The 20919-nt window shown below is 37.4% G+C and overlaps 5 protein-coding genes across 5 annotated transcripts; 3 read left to right on the forward strand and 2 right to left on the reverse strand.

Annotated features, from left to right (window-relative positions):
- Positions 1 to 729: 729 nt before the first annotated feature.
- LOC149727528 (serine protease 1-like) lies at positions 730 to 2798 on the reverse strand. Its single transcript, XM_089887644.1, has 6 exons — positions 2418 to 2798; positions 2208 to 2358; positions 1976 to 2123; positions 1621 to 1738; positions 1159 to 1298; positions 730 to 922 (listed from the first exon to the last, which is right to left on the reverse strand). The coding sequence occupies exons 1-6, from the start codon at positions 2455 to 2457 to the stop codon at positions 782 to 784; spliced, it is 738 nt and encodes a 245-aa protein (XP_089743770.1). The 5' UTR covers positions 2458 to 2798; the 3' UTR covers positions 730 to 781.
- Positions 2799 to 3191: 393 nt separating this feature from the next.
- On the forward strand, positions 3192 to 4950 carry LOC149727529 (serine protease 1-like). The gene is made up of 6 exons (XM_089887643.1): positions 3192 to 3367; positions 3427 to 3577; positions 3667 to 3814; positions 4050 to 4167; positions 4384 to 4523; positions 4756 to 4950. The coding sequence occupies exons 1-6, from the start codon at positions 3328 to 3330 to the stop codon at positions 4894 to 4896; spliced, it is 738 nt and encodes a 245-aa protein (XP_089743769.1). The 5' UTR covers positions 3192 to 3327; the 3' UTR covers positions 4897 to 4950.
- Positions 4951 to 6433: 1483 nt separating this feature from the next.
- Positions 6434 to 10497, forward strand: LOC149727530 (co-chaperone protein HGH1 homolog). The gene is made up of 6 exons (XM_089889093.1): positions 6434 to 6646; positions 7059 to 7437; positions 7722 to 7850; positions 8586 to 8776; positions 9273 to 9404; positions 10293 to 10497. The coding sequence occupies exons 1-6, from the start codon at positions 6500 to 6502 to the stop codon at positions 10386 to 10388; spliced, it is 1074 nt and encodes a 357-aa protein (XP_089745219.1). The 5' UTR covers positions 6434 to 6499; the 3' UTR covers positions 10389 to 10497.
- A 1075-nt stretch (positions 10498 to 11572) lies between these two features.
- Positions 11573 to 14341, forward strand: LOC149727531 (nucleic acid dioxygenase ALKBH1-like). The gene is made up of 4 exons (XM_089889094.1): positions 11573 to 12449; positions 12904 to 13085; positions 13335 to 13461; positions 14017 to 14341. The coding sequence occupies exons 1-4, from the start codon at positions 12035 to 12037 to the stop codon at positions 14229 to 14231; spliced, it is 939 nt and encodes a 312-aa protein (XP_089745220.1). The 5' UTR covers positions 11573 to 12034; the 3' UTR covers positions 14232 to 14341.
- Positions 14342 to 14634: 293 nt separating this feature from the next.
- On the reverse strand, positions 14635 to 17504 carry LOC149727532 (uncharacterized). Its single transcript, XM_089889096.1, has 4 exons — positions 17057 to 17504; positions 15925 to 16109; positions 15119 to 15522; positions 14635 to 14970 (listed from the first exon to the last, which is right to left on the reverse strand). Exons 1-4 carry the CDS (start codon positions 17077 to 17079, stop codon positions 14851 to 14853), a joined length of 732 nt encoding a protein of 243 aa, XP_089745222.1. The 5' UTR covers positions 17080 to 17504; the 3' UTR covers positions 14635 to 14850.
- Between the last annotated feature and the right edge of the window lie 3415 nt (positions 17505 to 20919).

Consider the following 20919-nt stretch of genomic DNA (forward strand, 5'->3'; position numbering starts at 1 on the left):
GCGCCCACCACATAATTGGATGATACGTGTTCGAGGGTCGACATGGTTATCATTGTGGTCACCAATGGGTTGTCCAAACTGTCAGGCCTATAGAAAAACAAGCAGCCACAAAGTTACATACATGGTAACTCGTAAGCATGCGCGAGGTGTTTGAAACAAAACACTCGTGTTATAACGACTGTTGTTGCCCCGTTATGGGCGGTTAAATAAGTTACATTAATTTGTTCATAGTCGTATATATGGAATAGTGGTATAAGGTTTTGAAACACTGGTTCAGTGTATAAAGTGTTTAAAAGTAACAAGGCTCCAGGGTAAAGACGGGAAACGTTTGTAATGAACGGGGGCACCGAAGAAAAGCATTGGTTGGTTGTGTTTAAAGTTTTAAACTTAAAAGCCACGTGAAGTGATAAGGATTCGGGGTTCGATAAGTTCGAGGTTTGTTGTTGCTATCGTTCGAGTCGCTACTCTTGTAAGTGTGTGTGTTTTTGTGGACGTTGCTACCACTGTGGGCGTATATGTATCCTTGGCCAAGACACTTTAAATTGCTTCAACCTAGTGGACACCAATGCGTTGTCTAACTCTTCTTTCTACTCGGTATATAAATTCCTAGGCGGGAACACGATGCGCATTAAGCTTCTGCATATGCTGCGCAAGTCATTTATGTCGGAACTCTTATCGTAAAGTTAAACAAGTGATAATGGTAAAAGATTGGAGTCGTACAACAGAATTTTTCATCAGTGTTTATTTCATTGCGAAATCCGCGTTAAATGTTTGGTTCCATTTAAACGTAGGAGTTGATGAAGCTGATGTAGTGAGACACTCTGGTGTAAACACCTGGGTAGTCTGGGTAGGCGCATCCAATGCCCCAAGATACGACACCGTGGACAGCACCGTTGCAAACGACTGGGCCGCCGGAATCACCCTGTAGGAATGTATGTGGTTATTAACTGTAAACATATGTAAATATATCGATAAAGATACCTTGTAATTAAATAAACGATTGTAACTTAAATATCTTCTCGTTGCAGGGCAATGGAGGGCATTTTATAACATGGGTGTTATGTTTTATAAACCTCGTTACGAGTGAGAATTTGTGAGTGTTTGTTTTATGCGTTTTTTGTGACTGAATATTTGGTGGAAGAAAGGTGGAGAACTCACTTGGCAAGAGTCTTTTCCTCCAGTTCCCAACAATCCAAGGCACATCATACCATCATAGATCCCTCCACCGTATGCGTTGTTGCAGTCAGAGTTGGAGATGATTGGCACTTGTACACTGTATGGCTTGTCGGGGTAGTTGGCTGTAAAAAAATAACAACATTTTAAAGCTGAGGTAAGAGAGTTCCAAATGTTTTTAAACTATTCTATTTTATAGACGTTGCTGAATAAGTTAATATACGTAATATATACAATATTACATAAGTTAGTACCCTACTATAATGTAGTTTGCCCAAAATATGTAAGTAACACATAGGTTTATAGGAACCACGTTTTCATTTATCAGGTTTTTAACGACTGTTGTTTTGCTGCTAATTCCCTTCTCTTTGTTTATTGATTAATTTGATCTTCACTATCGTATTGGGAGAGATGAAAAAAACTATTTGAATAATATGTTACACGTACATCCAACAATCTGGGTGTTTCCCCATCCAGATACTTTGCAGACAGTTCCTACGGCTGGGTCGTTGAATGCGGCTGGGAGGGTGGCGAATGTAACGTGAGAGTTCTGGCTGATGCTGCTCTGTTAGAATAAAACAAAGCCATGATTCAGATACATTAACAATATTACGTTATTGTATGGTTAGTCTATGTCCCATATCACTTGTATAAATTAATAAATGGAACTTATTAGATCCTATATAGCGTGGTCGGGCCATGACAGTCGTAATGGCGGACAATTGCCCAAATAAACCAAATGCCCACAATGGTAGCAGAATCAAATCATGTTGTTACTCAGCGCCATACTTTAATAACTTACTGAGAGTTGAAGCAACATGATGTCGTTTTCCATGGTGTTACTGTTGTACTGTGGGTGGGGTACGGTCCTTACAACACTGGATGCTTGCTCGGTACCGTCATTGTTGGAAAGGCTGTAGTCTCCAGCAGTAACAGTAAGGGAAGCGGCGCTGTATTGAACAAGTTGACGAGTAAAGAAAAAGAATATGTGTCCCATCTTACCCCACAGTAATATTACATAGGATTTTACTTACGCGGTGTTGCAGTGAGCGGCGGACATGGCCCAGTTAGCGCTGAGGATGCTTCCTCCGCACATAAGGCTTCCAAATCTCTTCAAGTTGACGATGTATGGCAAGTCACCGGGGCTGGTGAGTTGCCCTCCGATGATTTTGTCATCGTCAGCGACTGTTGAACAACAATTAAAGTTATTTACGTCACAAGAAAACTTGAAACGTCATAGTTACCAGCTGCTGCTACCAAGAGTGCGAGAATGAAGACTTTCATCTTTCAAGTTTTCGAGTTGAACTGTTTCAAGTTGAATCGAATGAGTTAGTAGCAAACCGTGGTGGCATATATAGCGGGTTGGGATGGCTAAACGTGTTCGTTTCACACGCTATGTCTATTTCAGTTCGAACATCAGTCGTTTTACCACGGTCGTGGGATTTATACAGCAGCAGGCTTCGGTGTGTTTGATGATGTCACACCTGATGATGTCAAAGTTAAAGTGAAGGAAACATTTGCTGATGACGTCATTCAAAATAAACATGTTAAACACAAAAAAATAAACACCAACAAAGTTACATACGTCGTTATCACACGGGTTTAGCACCTCGTGCCAGAGTTACCATGCATGTTACTTTGTGGGTGATTTTTTCATCTTTTTTATGTATTGCTGATAATTTGGACAACCCATTAGTGACCATTGGGTTGGAGCAATTGCAGTTAAGTGTCTTGCCCAAAGACACATACGCCCACAATGGTAGCAACGTCGAGCCTTGAACCCATTACCTCTGGGTTACATGCGGACGCGCTAACCACAATGCCACGGCGCCGACAAATAAGTTACAATCATTTAATCATCGGCAGACGGGGGATAACGAAACATATTTTATTCCAATTTCCATCGCGACTCTAATCTTTATACTTGCAAATTATATACAGCTAGTAACAGAATATTCAACATTTTAAACAAACAAACCGAAGCCTGCTGTTTAAATCCCACGACCGTGGTAAAACGACTGATGTTCGAACTGAAATAGACATAGCGTGTGAAACGAACACGTTTAGCCATCCCAACCCGCTATATATGCCACCACGGTTTGCTACTAACTCATTCGATTCAACTTGAAACAGTTCAACTCGAAAACTTGAAAGATGAAAGTCTTCATTCTCGCACTCTTGGTAGCAGCAGCTGGTAACTATGACGTTTCAAGTTTTCTTGTGACGTAAATAACTTTAATTGTTGTTCAACAGTCGCTGACGATGACAAAATCATCGGAGGGCAACTCACCAGCCCCGGTGACTTGCCATACATCGTCAACTTGAAGAGATTTGGAAGCCTTATGTGTGGAGGAAGCATCCTCAGCGCTAACTGGGCCATGTCCGCCGCTCACTGCAACGCCGCGTAAGTAAAATCCTATGTAATATTACTGTGGGGTAAGATGGGACACATATTCTTTTTCTTTACTCGTCCCATCAACTTGTTCAATACAGCGCCGCTTCCCTTACTGTTACTGCTGGAGACTACAGCCTTTCCAACAATGACGGTACCGAGCAAGCATCCAGTGTTGTAAGGACCGTACCCCACCCACAGTACAACAGTAACACCATGGAAAACGACATCATGTTGCTTCAACTCTCAGTAAGTTATTAAAGTATGGCGCTTAGTAACAACATGATTTGATTCTGCTACCATTGTGGGCATTTGGTTTATTTGGGCAATTGTCCGCCATTACGACTGTCATGGCCCGACCACGCTATAGGATCTAATAAGTTCCATTTATTAATTTATACAAGTGATATTGGACATAGACTAACCTTATAATAACGTAATATTGTTAATGTATCTGAATCATGGCTTTGTTTTATTCTAACAGAGCAGCATCAGCCAGAACTCTCACGTTACATTCGCCACCCTCCCAGCCGCATTCAACGACCCAGCCGTAGGAACTGTCTGCAAAGTATCTGGATGGGGAAACACCCAGATTGTTGGATGTACGTGTAACATATTATTCAAATAGTTTTTTTATCTCTCCCAATACGATAGTGAAGATCAAATTAATCAATAAACAAACAGAAGGGAATTAGCAGCAAAACAACAGTCGTTAAAAACCTAATAAATGAAAACGTAGTTCTAACTTATGTAATATTGTATACATTACGTCTACTAACTTAGTTAGCAACTTCTAAAATGTTGTTATATTTTTATAGCCAACTACCCCGACAAGCCATACAGTGTACAAGTACCAATCATCTCCAACTCTGACTGCAACAACGCATACGGTGGAGGGATCTATGATGGTATGATGTGCCTTGGATTGTTGGGAACTGGAGGAAAAGACTCTTGCCAAGTGAGTTCTCCACCCTTTAAAATATTCAGTCACAAAAAAAATCGCATAAAACAAACACTCACAAAGTTCTCACTCGTAACGAGGTTTATAAAACATAACACCCATGTTATAATGCCTTCCATTGGCCTGCAACGCAAAGATATTTAAGTTACAATCGTTTATTTAAATACAAGGTATCTTTATCGATATATCTACATATGTTTACAGTTAATAACCACATACATTCCTACAGGGTGATTCCGGCGGCCCAGTCGTTTGCAACGGTGCTGTCCACGGTGTCGTATCTTGGGGCATTGGATGCGCCTACCCAGACTACCCAGGTGTTTACACCAGAGTGTCTCACTACATCAGCTTCATCAACTCCTACGTTTAAATGGAACCAAACATTTAACGCGGATTTCGCAATGAAATAAACACTGATGAAATATTCTGTTGTCCGACTCCAATCTTTTACCATTATCACTTGTTTAACTTTACGATAAGAGTTCCGACATAAATGACTTGCGCAGCATATGCAGAAGCTTAATGCGCATCGTGTTCACGCCTAGGAATGTATGTACCGAGTAGAAAGCTTTGGAGTTAAGAGTTAGACAACGCAATAGTGACCACTAGGTTGAAGCAATTTAAAGTGTTTTGGCCAAAGACACATATACGCCCACAGTGGTAGCAACGTTCACAAAAACACACACACTTACAAGAGCAGCGATTCGAACGATAGCAACAACAAACCTTGAACTTATCGAACCCCGAATCCTTATCACTTCACATGGCTTTTAAGTTTAAAACCTTAAACACAACCAATCAATGCCTTTCTTCGGTGCCCCCGTTCATTACAAACGTTCCCCATCTTTACCCTGGAGCCTTGTTACTTCTTAACACTATATGAATTGAACCAGCGTTTTAATAACTTTTTTTAATGTCGTTGCTACCATTGTGGGCGTATGTGTCCTTGAGCAAGACACTTAACGGCAATTACTCCAACCCAGTGGTCACTAATGGGTTGTCCAAATTATCAGCCATACATAAAAAAAATCCCCCTAAAAGTAATCACCCACAAAGTAACAAACATGGTAACTCGTAAGCTGGCACGAGGTGTTAAACCCGTGTGATAACGACTGTCGTTTTCTCACCATGTGAGAATAAAGTCAGTTATATCACTCATGCATACTGTAACTAAAAAAATCTGCTGCCGTTGATCCACTACTGGGTTAATCTGTTACAAACAAGTTTGTAGGGGATGACGTTAAACCCAGGTGTTTTTATAACACGATGGCGTCAGCACAGAGTAAATATATACGCTTGTTTACCCGTACAAGTTTAGGCTTCATGTTTGTAAATGCACATCAATGTTTAGCTTGCCTAAATTAGTAGCACAACTGTCGTTACATCAACAGCTGCTGGCATCCCACGTTGCAACGTCATAACATACGTGTCTTGTACTTGCTTTGCCTTTTTTCAGAAAGTTTGTTAGCAATTGCAAACGTTATTGCAATCTGCAAAAGTTGCGAATGTGTTTAACAAATTCGACGAAATAATGTAAAAGGCATCAGCAGTAAATAATATTTTTTTTTAATTCTCGCTCCCGCTAGACGGCGTAAACATTAAACAATTAAAATAGGAACAAGTATTGAATTTTACCAAAAACATGCGAGAATATGTAAACATGTATCATTTACTAGCTGTGCATTTAGTCGTTTGTGTAAACCTCTTTAAAATAAGCCTAACCCCTTTCAAAATATAAATAATTTAAAACGAAAAAGGAAAAATGTAAACAACTTGCATGCATGAGTGAACTCACGTGTTCAACGCTAAGTCCTAAAATTTTTTCTAAGGTTTATAATTTATAATTATTACATTAGATAATATAAGCCATAAGACGTATAAATATACTTATATTTAATATGCACCTACAGTCAATTGTATCATTCCTCAGGTTTTTGCATTAGGTGTGCCAGAGTTTCATATTATCGATTATAATGGAAGAAGCATGCAGAGAACTCGTGCAGTTTCTACAACTAACTACACGATTTGAAATCAAACTTACAGCGATTCAAAACGTTCTAGCTATTACTGGAACCCCTGATGGTCAGAAATTAATATTTGATAACAAGAAACTGTTAGAGGTAACGCGGTTAAGCCTTAAGCGTGATGATGGTAAATGTTAAATAAGATATAATGTGTGCAAAAACGAACATTATGGTAAGGTGGGGGAAGATGAGACACCTTCAACACGTAATATCCAAATAACTTAATCATGTTTTAAATAAATGACAAAACTTTATGGGAGTCGTAATGTTTCGGTTTCATATTTATTTGAATGTTTTTTGTTTACTACTAAATTGAACAAGAAATTTAAATAAAAGGTGTCCTATCTTACCCCAACCTATTATATTATTGGAACAACAGATAACGTAGTGGAAGGATTGTTCACTAGCATTATATTCTTGACTTTATTAGTGAAAATATTTTCCTGATGTATTACTATTACTTAAACTACCTAAAGGTACATACATGACATACCTAATTATTTTCTAGTGCATTCTGACGCTAACCAAGGACTCTCACCCTGCTGTTGTGAATGAAAGCTACCTTTGTATCGTTAACTTATCAACGTACGGACGTGCCTCCGAGATCCTGCTGAAAAATTATGAAATCTTGCCGGAGTTCTTTAAAGTTATCTGTGATAGGGAATCCCCATCTTCGGACAAAGTTTGTAGCATAATAAACAACCTCACAAGAGGCAAGGATGGGGCGAAGGTTGTTGCGCAATGTTTGGCAGATGTTTATCCAGACGGTTCCAAAGTAATCAAACTCGCAAAACTATTGGAAATATTTTCAAAGGTGGAATACAATAAGTCATGTAGTATGGATTACTTGGCTGCTTTCTTCTCAAACCTAACTCAACTTCCAGAAGGTAGGATCACATTTGTAACATCAAGTAAATGGTAAATAAACTTGGTATAAACCCCCTGGTATAAAGGTCCACTTTAACCCCCCCCTGAATTCGCCCCCGCAGTTAATGTAGTACAGAATGTTAAAGTTAATTTGCCAACCCTGCTATCCATAGCTACTGTACTTAAGGGTTGATGTATATGCATTACAAGCTGCAACTCTTCTTTTATTATCCAACAATAAACATCAAGCAATATATATATATACATTTTATATATTCTTAAATTTTAATAACATTTTTTGTAGTTCGACAATTTTTCCTCGACCAATCCAAGATTCGAATGAACCAACTTTTTCCCTTCCTTACTTACAAGAAATCGGTGAAACGCAGGGGTGGAATTGCTGCCACGATAAGAAACTGTTGCTTTGAATATGGTTGGTTCTGGTTGTGCTATGTTTATAAATATCATTTTTATATAAATATTGCTTGGCCCAAAATCATAATTTTTCAAAAGTTCATAGAGTTTAATTATTTTGCACAACTTTAAATCTATTGCATGAAAAAATAGCTTTTATTTGTTCAGACTTTATCATGCTGTTGCATTTACCATTCACCACATTAATCAATTAGGTTTCCTATGTTTGACAACTATGAGTGTAACTGTATTTTAACAATGTAACCCCAGATTTTACCCTGCTGTTAGGTGTCTATACAAACAAGCAGAGCCAAAGTATATTGCATTCACCACATTAATCAATGAGGTTCCCTATGTTTGACAACTATGAGTGTAACTGTATTTTAACAATGTCATCCCAGATTTTACCCTGCTGTTAGGTGTCTATACAAACAAGCAGAGCCAAAGTATATTGCATTCACCACATTAATCAATGAGGTTCCCTATGTTTGACAACTATAAGTGTAACTGTATTTAGAATATTCCCTATTTTTATTTTTTTAAATGTGACACCTGTGTTTAAAACCATTATTTCCCAAAGACATTGATACAGCCTTTTAAATTCACTGTGTCATTTGGGAATCCTAACATACTTAAATCTGGTGCTTTTAAATTTCCCACTCAGACAGTTTAGGCAATTGTATAAGACAGATAAAAATAGATTTTATTTAAATATATTTTTGATATAAAAGATTCCGAACCATTTGATACACAGAGAGCCACGATTGGTTGCTAAGCGAGGACGTTGATCTTCTTCCTCACTTGCTCCTCCCACTAGCAGGCGCTGAAGAGTTCGATGACGACGACAACGATCGCCTTCCACTCGACCTTCAATATTTGCCATCGGATAAACAAAGGGAGGATGATCTAGATGTGAGGGTTATACTGGTGGAGGCAGTGACATTGGTAATTTATTTAAGTTTACTGTTTTGCTAGTAACTTGTTTATCCTCGTGAGATGGGGCAAGGACAGTCTTTATAGTACGAGTCACAAATGTTGGGTTAATGTCAATACTTTATTTAAGTATAGCAATATTGCATGTAGCAATGCTGCATGTTTTCTCACCATCTTGTCTGCTTTTTGTGGGAAGGTCGAACTATGACAGTATTTAAACTTTTTTCACACTTGGTGTTGAAGAAATGCCTATTAAACATAATACGTCATCACTTAACAGTAATTACCCCAAACCCAGTGAGGATAATTAAGTTAAAAGGCTATTCGTTAGTTCATTCTAGTTGTACATTGTTTTCAGTTGAATCTAGAAGTACCAATATTATTGTAAATTGTTTATGTTTACTACCAAATTGCGTAAGGAAAAAAAGAAAACATGTCCCATCTTACGCCATCATGCTAAACGTTGTCAGTTATTTTATCTACTATAACTACTGTATATTGTTTTCAGTTATGTGCCACTCAATCTGGCAGAGCTTATGTCAAAGACAAGAACACATACGTGATAATGCGTGAGTTGTACAGATGGGAGACGGAGAATGACAACACTGATGTGGCCGAGACCTGTGAAAAACTTGTGCAGGTGGATTAGTTGTTTATCTATCAGGAATTAACGGATGTAACTTATTTATCTTCGCATGGCGGGGAAACGACAGTCGTTATAACACGGGTGTTCAGTTTCATACACCTTGTGCCTGCTTACAAGTTACCACGTATGTAACTTGTTTATCCTCGCATGGCGGGCAATGACAGTCGTTATAACACAGGTGTTCTGTTTTATACACCTTGTGCAAGCTTACAAGTTACCACGTATGTAACTTCGTGGGTGTTTTGTTTTTTATTCTCATTAAAAAAAAGGAAGTCATTATAAAAATGACTTTCAAACAATAATATTTCATACAAACTCTAAAGAGCGTAAACACACCCCACATCACCATTATTTTTTGTGGTAAATTCAAAGAGCAATGTTTTATTGATTCCAAAAATACTTTGCTTATTAAAATTGGTTCAGTATAGGCGTAGATATTCGTCCTCAAACAGTGATCTCTAGCGCTATCCTTTTTTTACTACGAGCTTCGTGATTGTGACGTAGGAACGTACTAGTCACGTGACTGATTCATTCGTAAAAGCGAAACCTAAGTTTTTTTGTTTTCACGTTTTTTTGCTGAAAACACTGCCTGTCGCCTTTCTGAATGAGAGCGACTTTAACAAATTTGTGATGTTATTTGTCATGTGGGTAGTACACTTCTAAATTTTTTCGCCACGCAAGTTTCAAATCGGTTTTATGAATTTCACGGTGTTTGAGCTGGAATATTTTTAGTTATACAGAACCGATTAAAACAAGTCGTTGGAATTAGAAAAACACACTCTATCTAATAAAGCGATGTTCATTTAGGTGTGTTTAGGCTCTTTAACCTTTATTTGTATCGTTAAGCCCTTCTTATGTAAACTGATTTCTTTTTAATTTTAGATTTTAATTTCTGATGAGCCAGAAGACGGGAGAGAGAATTTATTAACTTGCGATATTCCAGAAGAACATTTGAAAAATTTGCAGAGTTGCGGTTAAATATAGAAACTATCATTTTATCTTTTATTGAATATTGTGTTAAATTTGCAATCATGTTGTTTACGTTCCATTTCATGTAAATATAGTTCCTGGGTTGAAAAACATGAAAGGTCTATCACTTTTTTGGAATAAGGTTTAATTTAAATGATACACAAGTGTAACTTATTCATCCTCGTGTGACGGGACAACAACAGTCGTTATAACATGGGTGTTCTGTTCCATACACCTCGTACCTGCTTATGAGTTACCACGTATGTAACTTATTTATGCTCATGTGACGGGACAACAACAGTCGTTATAACATCATTCGGTTGAAGCAATGTCTGTGCCTTACCCACAGACATATACGCTGTTAATAATATTGTGTTGGGCATCAAACCCAGTCTCCTGTGGTTTCTATACAGGAAGTCCGGGTAGCACAGTTGATTGGCGTGCCTGTCCCGAGCCCAGAGGTAATGGATTCAAGGCTCTTCGCTGCTACTATTGTGGGCGTGTGTGCCCTTGGGCAGTTACATCATTATTCACCAAACCCAGTAGTTTCTATACATGGAAAATTTTTTAGTTGTACTGCAGTCGATTAGACTATTGTTTCCATTGTAAGGATTGGAAGGACGTTCCGTCATTTTATTGTGCTGTTATTTCAAGATTTTACAAATACACAGTAGTTTGGTCCCAAGTAAATGAGTGCTTTGAAATGCGTTTACTTTGGGATTTCTACAGCGTCATTCTGGCAAAAATGCGTTCTTATAAAAGTGTTGACGAATGTTAAAGATAGATGCCTAAAACAGTTTCTGTGCTTTAGAAAGGTATGATTTTGATTCATATTAAATTAAATTTTAGCATAATTTAATAGGTATAGAAAATCAACATATGCTTACTTATTACAATAATTGCGAATTGTATTTTGTTTGGCAGCACTATTTATGTAACTCCGCGAATAAATTTTGGCAGAATGTCAGTCGTGGCAGAAAAAATAATTTAACAAATGCAGTTTGATATAGAGGTCAAAGATGCAGTTTGATATTTTCATTAAAGTCATATTAATTTACTGATTTAAACGTTAAAATACTGTAAAAAGGCATACTGGACAGTATATATTTAGGCTAAAATATATATTTTGGTGCTACTGAAGAATCTTCCCCCACCTTATTTGATAACCACTAGTCCACTAACAAGTAACAACCCCTAACTACTATTAAACACCTATAACCACTGACCCTCTAACACTTTCCATCAGCCTATTCTGCTATGTGCCGGAGGATTCTTCACTAGTGCCAATATTTATAATCAAAATGCCTAAAATTCTTTTTCATATTTTTCATTTAGTTTGTTTGAGTAAAAATTAATTCTTTCTTTTTCATTGTGGTTTGTTGTGGAATCTTCATTGTTGTCACTGTGCACTATGAGCCGAGCGATTCAAGTAGTAAAAGCTCACGTTCCATTGATTAGTTTCCCAACTCGTGTCAAGTGGTCACCAAAGCTTACACCCCCTCCTGCAATTAACGTCGCCGCTGCATCGCCACAACTCCTAACCAACCAAGCTCCAGACACCATAGAGGTTTTTCGCGTCGTACCTGATCGATTTCGTCGTCGCCCCGTTGATATTGAGGAGCTTGAATACATACAACGAGGGGGGCCTGAGTAAAATGCAGGACGAGACAAACGACAACATTTTCAAACAAACTTTTAAATATTACAAACAAAAAGCCACACAGCCATCATTTGATGATGTAATTGATTTTAAAAACACCCGAAACCTTGATTCTGTTAATGTAAAACAAGTACCTTCACCTTCCAATGACTTGACTGATGAACTTGGTTTGAGGCGCAAAGAAAACTGGGAGATTTATGAACTTAAAAAAGTCCCTGGTTTGTTTATTATTCCGAACTCATTCACTGACGAAGGGCGAAGAATGTGGGGGAATAAATGCGTGACCGAGTATTTTAAGAAACCTCACGAAACAAACGTGGATCCGTTTGATGACAACCCAGATAAGATGTGGGAATCAAGTTGTAAATATTTACAAAGCAATGCGGGCAAAGGTTCATGCACGTATGAAGGTTTGTATGGTTAACATTATCAGTAATTTAATAACTCTTTAAGGGTCACAGGTCACAGCATAATTGAAGCTTCTATATTTGTTTATGACGGATGTTTAGAGCTTATCTTGCTCATACACTGAAACAAATCTACTATTTACAGTTTTACACATAAACTGTCAAACTATTCAAAAGTTATTGTAATTAAATTTCAAAACGGTATACACATGTTATCTTAATTAATAGCACAATGTACCTGAAAGATCTCGTGCTATGAGATAGGAAGCAGACAAAAATCAAGTTCAACCTTTCGTTTAATAGAAAAGAAATATATTTCACCTCACTAGCATTGTCAGTCTCCTATTCAAATAGAATGTATGTGAATTTTTGACCAGTGTGTATGAACATCTTGTCGTCTAAAATCTGGCATGTTTTATTGATTTTCCTCAAATAAAATCATGTTTGTTCGTTACAGATTCTCTATCCTTACTAAAGTGTTGCCCGATATGGAAACTACGTTGGGCAACACTGGGTTACCATCATAATTGGAACAGCAAGCAATACAGCGAACAACCTTGTTCAGAACTCCCAAGCGAACTTCGTAAAACAAGCAAACTGTTTGCTTCTATGATTGGAACGGATGATTTTAAAGCAGAGGTGAATAATACATGTTTATAATAAGCACTTTTTTAAGCTGTTTGTTGTTTACATATTTTAGTTTTACCCTCTGTAATCGCAGTCAAAAAGACAAACAAAATATATTAATAATTAATTAATTTCGATGCAAAGGATCCTTGGCATTTTCAAGATAGCATTGGTTCATAAATACAATTTCCTCCTTCATGACCATTTCCTTTATAATAAACTTTAAAAAGTTTTTAACAGTTTAATGTTTTTGATCCCCAGGCGTCCATAGTAAACTACTATCACGTTGGTAACGCCCTCTCACCCCATGATGACACATCAGAGTTGTATTTGGAAGCTCCGTTGGTTTCACTGAGTTTTGGGTTGTCTGCAGTCTTCCTTATTGGAGGTAGGGGGGAGGTGGTTGAAACTTTTAAACAAGCATAATGTGTATATGCTTGTAAAAGGGTTACACTATTTGTATGTTTTGATGTGTTTGTGGCAAAACTACAGATGGGATAAGGATAACTTAGATTTAAAAAGCTATTCTGAATGTGTGTTTGCAAATTGCAATGAAACAGTAAATATAAAAAATCTCATTTAAATAGTTCACCATTGTAACAAATATTCCTTGGTTTCCAAACATAAAGATCTTATATCCCAAAATATATTGTGTGTCTATGGTGGTATGATTCAAGTAGTCTACAACAGTTGACCAACTGGCTGCATCATTATAAGTTATAACCATTTAATTTTGTCTGCTACAGAAGATGCATAACAAACTTTCTGTTTCTGTCATATCAGACTTGTTTTTGATTATAACATTAAGGATCATATTATAAAAACTAAAGGCCAAATATAATGCAAAACATTAAGTACAACACTTGCATTTAAATTAAAGCATATTTTTTCCACCTTCAAAAATCTTGTTTACATCAGTTCTTGACTTAGTTCTAATCCCTAGGGACGAGTAAAGACCAAAAGCCCGAAGCTTTATTTATTCGTTCTGGTGATGTCATAATTATGAGTGGTGCTTCACGCTTGGCTTACCACGCTGTACCAAGGATATTAAAACCTACCAGTGATGCCCAACTTAAATCTTCCAGTGTTGCCGACAACTTGGATTTATTTATGTCACATTCTCGTCTTAACATTAACATACGCCAAGTTCACTCCTAATAATACACTATATCTCAACGTCTATACAACCTCAATTTTGGTGATTAGCATAGTTCTAAAGATTAATTAAACGAAATATATATTTGTTGATATTGTAAAAGAAAATATAATAGCTTGGCTGACAATTTGGACAGCTCATTAGTGACCACTAGGTTGGAGCAATCGCTGTAGAGTTGCATACACCCACACTTGTAGCAGCGCCGAGCCTCGAACCTGTAACACCTGAGCTAGAGGCAAGGGCGCTAACCACCAATGTGACGTTGCGGGAATATTAATAATTTCAAAACACAGATGTTTTGTTTTTTAATATTTTATTATTGCAGCAAGCCAGCAACACTTTGGGTTTTTAAAATCTTAATTTTTGGAAATATATTTTTCTTCCTTTACAAAAGTACAAACTGCATAATAGAATTGCTTTAATAACAGTTCAAATCACTCCAAACAATTAAATGATATAATTGCAATGCCGCATATATTGTGTAACATCAATCTACACACAGTCAACCTGCAACTGCGTGTTTGCATATAAATAATAGATTCGTATACGAACCAACTCATGCGCGTATCAATACGTTATGCACCATTCATAGAATTAAACATATCTTAAGATATCTGTGTTTCATCTACCACGGTTGCCATGGTATGCTGTTGCCAATGACGACGCGTCCATAAACGAGAAAGGAGTTTGGAACCCGACTTGCAAAGCTTTAATAACATTTCGACCGGTTCTTCGTATAGCCTGTTGAAAACATAAACACGAAATTTAGCCGTTTTTGTGCCAACTCGTACGCGGGCACAAGGTGTATAAAACAAATAAGTTACATACGTGGTATAAATAAGTTACATACGTGGTGTCGTTTTTTGGGGGGGGTTCAAACCATCTTTACCTTTCTTGTTCTTTTTGCTCTCCTTCCCTTCCATTGCTTTGATACGTAATCACTAAACGTTCGTTGTTTAACGTCATTATGTAACCTGGTGACGTTATCAGTTCTTTCTTCGTCATCAGAGGAACAAACCGATTCATCGTGGATTCCAGAATCGTTAAAACTCGATATGACGTCACAAACGTTTTCTTCTAGAAGTTCGTATTTGTCCGGAAGTTGTGCGAAATCGACGCGTTTGCCGCGGTATGTATATTCATCCGCGTTTAGGTGAGGTAGGGACTCTTTACTCTCTCCGATTAACCGATCTTTATCATTATGCGTCATCTTTTCGTCATTTCCGCTTTTATCCGCTTTCCTCCAAAACGGTTTCTTCTTTTGTGACTTTGTTTTTGCCGAAATTTCGGATTCTAAAAATATTCTTTATTATTTCTGAAGTTAGTCGCATAAAAAGTTCGGCGTTATGACACGTAATGGATATGAAATATAGACCACAATTACACCAGCATATACTTCTTAAATTAAAAAGAACACCTGTTTTTAATGACGATTACCGTTGCCCGACATGCGAGGATAAATAAAGTCGCATTCATATAGTAGGGTGGGGGAAGATAGCAGACCTTTTCATTCCATTTTCTCGTCCCATTTGGTAGTAAACAAAGAACATTCAAAGAAATATAAAACCGTATCCTCACGACTCCCATAAACCGTTGTTAATCGTTCAAACACGGTCAGGATATTTGGATATTATGTGCTAAAGGTGTCCCATCTCCCCCACCCTACATATAAATTAAACATACACAATCCATTACCTTTATACTTCTTCTTAAGATGAAGTTTCTTCAACACAATGCACATAATTCCATGATGTTTCTTATCAACGAGGGGCGTGTCATGTGACGTATCTGTGACGTCATCAACCAGCCGAACCTCGTCGAAACGTTGTTGCTCATTCAATGAGTTATAAGCAGCGATCATAATTAATGAACCTACGCAGCTAAGAATAAACACATCATTTTTTAATTACACTTTAAATGAGTTCACGAAATTAAGGTTAATTAAAACAACAAAGAGAAAGGAATTGACAGCAAAACAACCGTCGTTAAAAAACTACTAATATAAAAGTGCCAGATAAAAGCGTGGCTAAACATACGCGTTATATAAACAAAGTATAAAATTTCATTTCAGATGTTTTCACTTTTATTCCACCTCAAACAGCTTCGCATTGTTCATATGCAAACATGCCGCGATGGTTATTACGTCACAAATGAACTTTGTTTAAATGTTCAACCACAGAAGTTAAACAAAACTTGAAGACGACCGCCCCGTATAATCTCCCCATACAATAGTTTCTTTATGTTTAAATTACAAACGGTTGCGATGAATTTGTTGATCAACGTTTGCCAACAAACCTTTGACATTATATACGTGTTATTATATCACAGACCATTCTTTGCTTCCAAGTCTGTTTAAAAATCAAACCACTAGAAAGTAACCTGCGATCCATTCGAAACGACTGCCCTATTTATTTCTCTCTGTTTAAATTATAGTGGGGTGGGGTAAGATGGAACATGTTTTCATTTTCTTTTATCGTCCCATGAACAAAGAATACAGAACTGTATAACCATATCCTTGCAACTCTAAAAGAGCGTTGTTAATTGTTCAAAACACAAGAAAATATGGGATATTTAGTTTCTAACGGTATCCATCTTACCCTACAGTACTTTACAAAGCAACACAAGACACTTCAATGCAATTCTTCCAACACGGTTGGTCTATATGAGGCCCACCAATCTCTTACAAACCTAATCCATACTAAAGTCTGGTGCCATCAACTACTTTGAAACTTTTTAAACAGACACGCTTTACGACTATAAAGCCGCCTCAGGTTTCTATTGTGCCGCAAACATTCGTCGGTTCCAAGCAAAACAAAAGTCGTATCACCTTCTTGTTAAAACCTTCACCATATGCTGCAAAGTTGGTCACCGCCGCGCCACCTATAACTGTATGTTGGTCGTAACTTCACAAACCCTTTGAGATTCTGTATTTGCTTCGCAAACAACATAAGACTACGCTGTCAGCAAGTTTTAATTGTAGTAAGGATATGAACTGTTGGAGATTAAACTAATCCTTGTATGGAGTTGAAGACTTTGGTCTTGAGACAATCCAACTGTTCTTTGTCTGGCATTGATAATCTTTTTATAACTGCGTCCGGAAACAACTGAACCAGCGAATCCGTTTACTCGCAAACAATTAGCATCGATTAGGAATTTGTATTATGCTGAGACAATTAACACGTACTTGCTAGAATCTCTGTATACAGCAGTCGCACAACTGCTCAAAGGTTGAGTTACATATTTCTGAATCAATAATTAACTATTCTGTAAGCATTACATCATAGTTAACATTTATACCACCAACTTAGCTATTGCCACGACCTATGTAAAATTAGACTTAACATAGCCTATACTCTAAACCAACGTTTTTAAACTGGGGTAAATTCACCCCAAGAGTTAATTCCTCGTATTTTCGAGGGTAAATGAGCTGCCAATCAAAATCCAATCACACAAGCAAAAGTTTAGGAACCACTGCTATATACTGATTGAACAGTTAAATAAAGACTTCGAACACTTCTGTTTAAAGTTAGATACAGACTTAAACCACAGTATACGGACAGTTACGTATACATACTTAGTATTGAACACCTTTGTTTGGAGGAAATGCAACAAAAGACGGCAACCTTTCATTATTATACCTCGGGCTATCTCGCTTTTTGTACGAAAACAAATCTATGGAACCAATTGAAACAATCTTTCGACCCTAATCGCGAATCCTAATCGCGTTTACACCTTATTCTGATTCTTTATCGGAAGGAATAAGATTCTTATGAACTATATCTGCGGTGTATCGTGGACTTTGCCCACTTTATTACTCGCAATAATAGATATCTCCGTGTGTGATACGACGCTCCTAAACCTTAATGACACCGTGCAACTTCGTCCGTATATACCACGATACCAAGCATATATAGTTACAGCATATAAATCTGCTACAAACAAATTGAAATTGTACCAAACATATTATTACACCGGACATCCCCACTTGTATTACGAGCTTTGGCGACTTGTTTTCTAAAAATATTTTGTTACTTTGGCTACCATATACTGTAATTTTTTTATTTTTGGCTTCTGGTATAAACTAAAATTTTATTCTAACGTTTCTATAGCCATTCGGCAATACCTTATCAGGGTTTGGAACAACAAAAAAACTAGCTGGTTTATAAACCAGAGAAGCCCAAACAGTCTTTTAAAAAAGTTTCAAAACCTTGCAAGAAATCATTCGTCTGGAACTGGGTTCGTTACGCCTGACTGAACACATGACGTAGTTGTTACATCAGATGGTTATGTTGTTAACCAAAGGGATTAAAAACATTTTAACAAGCGGCCAATACTGTTCGGATGGCGTTCGTTAATTTTTATTAGTAAAATCGTTGTAGGCTATGACATAATCGCGGCGTATTGTGTCGACTGCATACTTCATATGTACACGTGTTGAGTTATTGAACTCTATTTGAACTAGCGTGATGCAAAAACCGGCAGAGTAATATTAATGTCTTGGTCGCTGCTGTGTTGTGGTTTTAAAAGCTATAGAACATTTGTTGATTTTATGTTCATACGATTTAAAACGATTATTTTATATAGTAGGGTGGGGGAGATGTGACCACTTTAGCACATAATACCCAAATATCCTGATTGTGTTTTAAACAATTAACAACGGTCTATATGGGAGTCGTGAGGACACATGTTCTTTGTTTACTACCAAATGGCACGAGTAAGTAAAATGAAATGATGTCCCATTTCCCCCCAGTTTACTATATTCAGACATCCTCCACCATTCTAAAGTTATAAATATATAGTCGGGTCGGGTAAAATGAGACAAGCCTTCATTCTCTATTACCGTTTAATTTAAGCGAATGATCCAGCGACGTCGGCCTGAAAAAACAAGAGGATGAAAGATCACGAGCAAACTCGTGCTGCATTCCCGGCAGAGAACATGAGATTCTTTAGTTTATATTTAAATAAAAATAACTCTAAAAAACGAAAACAGAAAAATGTATATAACACTAACGTTAGTACATTACTTAACACTGTATATGTTGTATACGAGTTCATATACAAAGCATGTCTATATACTATATAGCCAACGTACTCAGATACCCTTTATGTGCTGTATGGGTGAGTTACTATTGTTGCGATCTGGAATTTAGGCTAGCGTGGGACAAAAGTTAAGATAAACAGTTCGTACAAAAGAATGTTTAATACAATTCCTATTCGCAGTTTATTGAATTAAGCAACTTAACCGCAGTTACGTTTACCGAGGGTGGCGCAACTTTCTGCGGTCGTTTCAACATTGAAAAGCCGAAACGACTGATTGAAATGGCGTTCCTGGTAGAGGTGTCCACTAGCCGGAGTCGGACTCCTACAGGAGCCGGACTCCGGCTACATTTGGCCTAGCCGGAGCGGAGCCGGAGTCGTAAAAAATTAAAATAAACAGGAGCCGGAGCGGAGCCGGAGTCGGGTTTAAATATGCCTTCTTAACGGAATTTCATACATACGCAGTAAATTTTGCTAAATTTCCTTAATCTCATGGGATTTAAACCGGCTGAGACTTTATTGTTCAATTCCTTCAGGGAGTTGTGACGAAACTTATCTCATTGTTACGCTGGTCATGGGAGTAGAATGATGACCATTATGGCCTCATCAAGCACTGTCTGTCATTTAAAGATTTTACTGTATTTTAAAAAGGCAGAGCAGGATAGTGAAGTAGGAGTTTCGAGCAGAAGTTATTATTCGCAAAATGGATAACGAGCGAGTTGAGATTTTAAAGTTATACGAAGCCAATAAATTAGTGGAAAGAAAATGCGACAGCCGGAGAAGTGAAGTTTGGAAAAGCTTTGTACTTCTGATTAAAAAAGAAAATGATTTGTACTCTGGATTTGTGCTATGTAAATTATGCAACAAAATTCTAAAACACGAAAGAAAAACAAGTGGAACTACCCACCTAAAACACCATGTGTTCAGCTGTGGTCAGATAAAGGCGGCCAATCGACCTAATCAGCTAAAGATGACATCTTTTGCTACTACTTCAAGTAAAGTTCCTGCTGTTTTTAAACAGAAGATTGAGGAAGCTGCTTTAAGATTTGTATCGGTTGATATGCACCCTTTTAGTGCAATCGAAGGAAAAGGATTGCAAAGTCTCATTACTTCTTGCATAGAACTTACAGCAAAACATGGTATATTTAGCAGTAAAAACCTATTACCTTCCAGGAACACTTTAAAGCGCCATGCTGATGCAAAAGCCAAAACAATTAAAGAAATATTAGTAGAACAAATCAAAGAAGCAATCAAAGAGTATGGAATTATATCAGTCACTACTGATATGTGGACAGACATGAAGTGTCGTCATTTTCTGTCACTAACAGTACATTTTATGCTTAATGGATGTTTAAAGTCGCAAGTGTTGACAGTTTCCGAATTTACTGATGGTAAAAAAAGTGGTGAAAACATAAGAAAGGCTATTGAATCAATCTCCACAATGTTGGGATTTTCTGTACAAGAGTTTGCAAGCCACATATATTTTGTGACAGATAATGGGGCAAATATAAAAAATGCTCTTATGTCTTTCCACAGAATTCCCTGTAGTTGCCACATGCTAGCAACAGCACTGCGACATACACTGCAACTACAATCCTCCAGCAGCATTTCAGATTCGTCACCCAATGAAACATTTGAAGTACCAATAAGAAC

Source organism: Ciona robusta, chromosome 11 (assembly GCF_009617815.1).
Source record: "Ciona robusta chromosome 11, ASM961781v2".
NCBI classification, from domain to species: domain Eukaryota; kingdom Metazoa; phylum Chordata; class Ascidiacea; order Phlebobranchia; family Cionidae; genus Ciona; species Ciona robusta.

What these genes read in the sequence shown, in the direction of transcription:
- LOC149727528 (XM_089887644.1), bottom strand. Translation starts at nt 2,457, where the DNA reads ATGAAAGTCTTCATTCTCGCACTCTTGGTAGCAGCAGCTG. An exon ending in TCATGTTGCTTCAACTCTCA is followed by an intron (nt 1,739 to 1,975) that starts GTAAGTTATTAA and finishes TTATTCTAACAG; the next exon opens with AGCAGCATCAGCCAGAACTC. An exon ending in AAACACCCAGATTGTTGGAT is followed by an intron (nt 1,299 to 1,620) that starts GTACGTGTAACA and finishes ATTTTTTTACAG; the next exon opens with CCAACTACCCCGACAAGCCA.
- LOC149727529 (XM_089887643.1), top strand. Translation starts at nt 3,328, where the DNA reads ATGAAAGTCTTCATTCTCGCACTCTTGGTAGCAGCAGCTG. An exon ending in ACTCTTGGTAGCAGCAGCTG is followed by an intron (nt 3,368 to 3,426) that starts GTAACTATGACG and finishes GTTGTTCAACAG; the next exon opens with TCGCTGACGATGACAAAATC. An exon ending in AAACACCCAGATTGTTGGAT is followed by an intron (nt 4,168 to 4,383) that starts GTACGTGTAACA and finishes ATATTTTTATAG; the next exon opens with CCAACTACCCCGACAAGCCA.
- LOC149727530 (XM_089889093.1), top strand. Translation starts at nt 6,500, where the DNA reads ATGGAAGAAGCATGCAGAGAACTCGTGCAGTTTCTACAACTAACTACA. An exon ending in ATAACAAGAAACTGTTAGAG is followed by an intron (nt 6,647 to 7,058) that starts GTAACGCGGTTA and finishes ATTATTTTCTAG; the next exon opens with TGCATTCTGACGCTAACCAA. An exon ending in CCTAACTCAACTTCCAGAAG is followed by an intron (nt 7,438 to 7,721) that starts GTAGGATCACAT and finishes CATTTTTTGTAG; the next exon opens with TTCGACAATTTTTCCTCGAC.
- LOC149727531 (XM_089889094.1), top strand. Translation starts at nt 12,035, where the DNA reads ATGCAGGACGAGACAAACGACAACATTTTCAAACAAACTTTTAAATAT. An exon ending in AGGTTCATGCACGTATGAAG is followed by an intron (nt 12,450 to 12,903) that starts GTTTGTATGGTT and finishes TGTTCGTTACAG; the next exon opens with ATTCTCTATCCTTACTAAAG. An exon ending in TGCAGTCTTCCTTATTGGAG is followed by an intron (nt 13,462 to 14,016) that starts GTAGGGGGGAGG and finishes TCTAATCCCTAG; the next exon opens with GGACGAGTAAAGACCAAAAG.
- LOC149727532 (XM_089889096.1), bottom strand. Translation starts at nt 17,079, where the DNA reads ATGGTGAAGGTTTTAACAAGAAG. An exon ending in TCTTAAGAAGAAGTATAAAG is followed by an intron (nt 15,523 to 15,924) that starts GTAATGGATTGT and finishes GAATATTTTTAG; the next exon opens with AATCCGAAATTTCGGCAAAA. An exon ending in GAGCAAAAAGAACAAGAAAG is followed by an intron (nt 14,971 to 15,118) that starts GTAAAGATGGTT and finishes TGTTTTCAACAG; the next exon opens with GCTATACGAAGAACCGGTCG.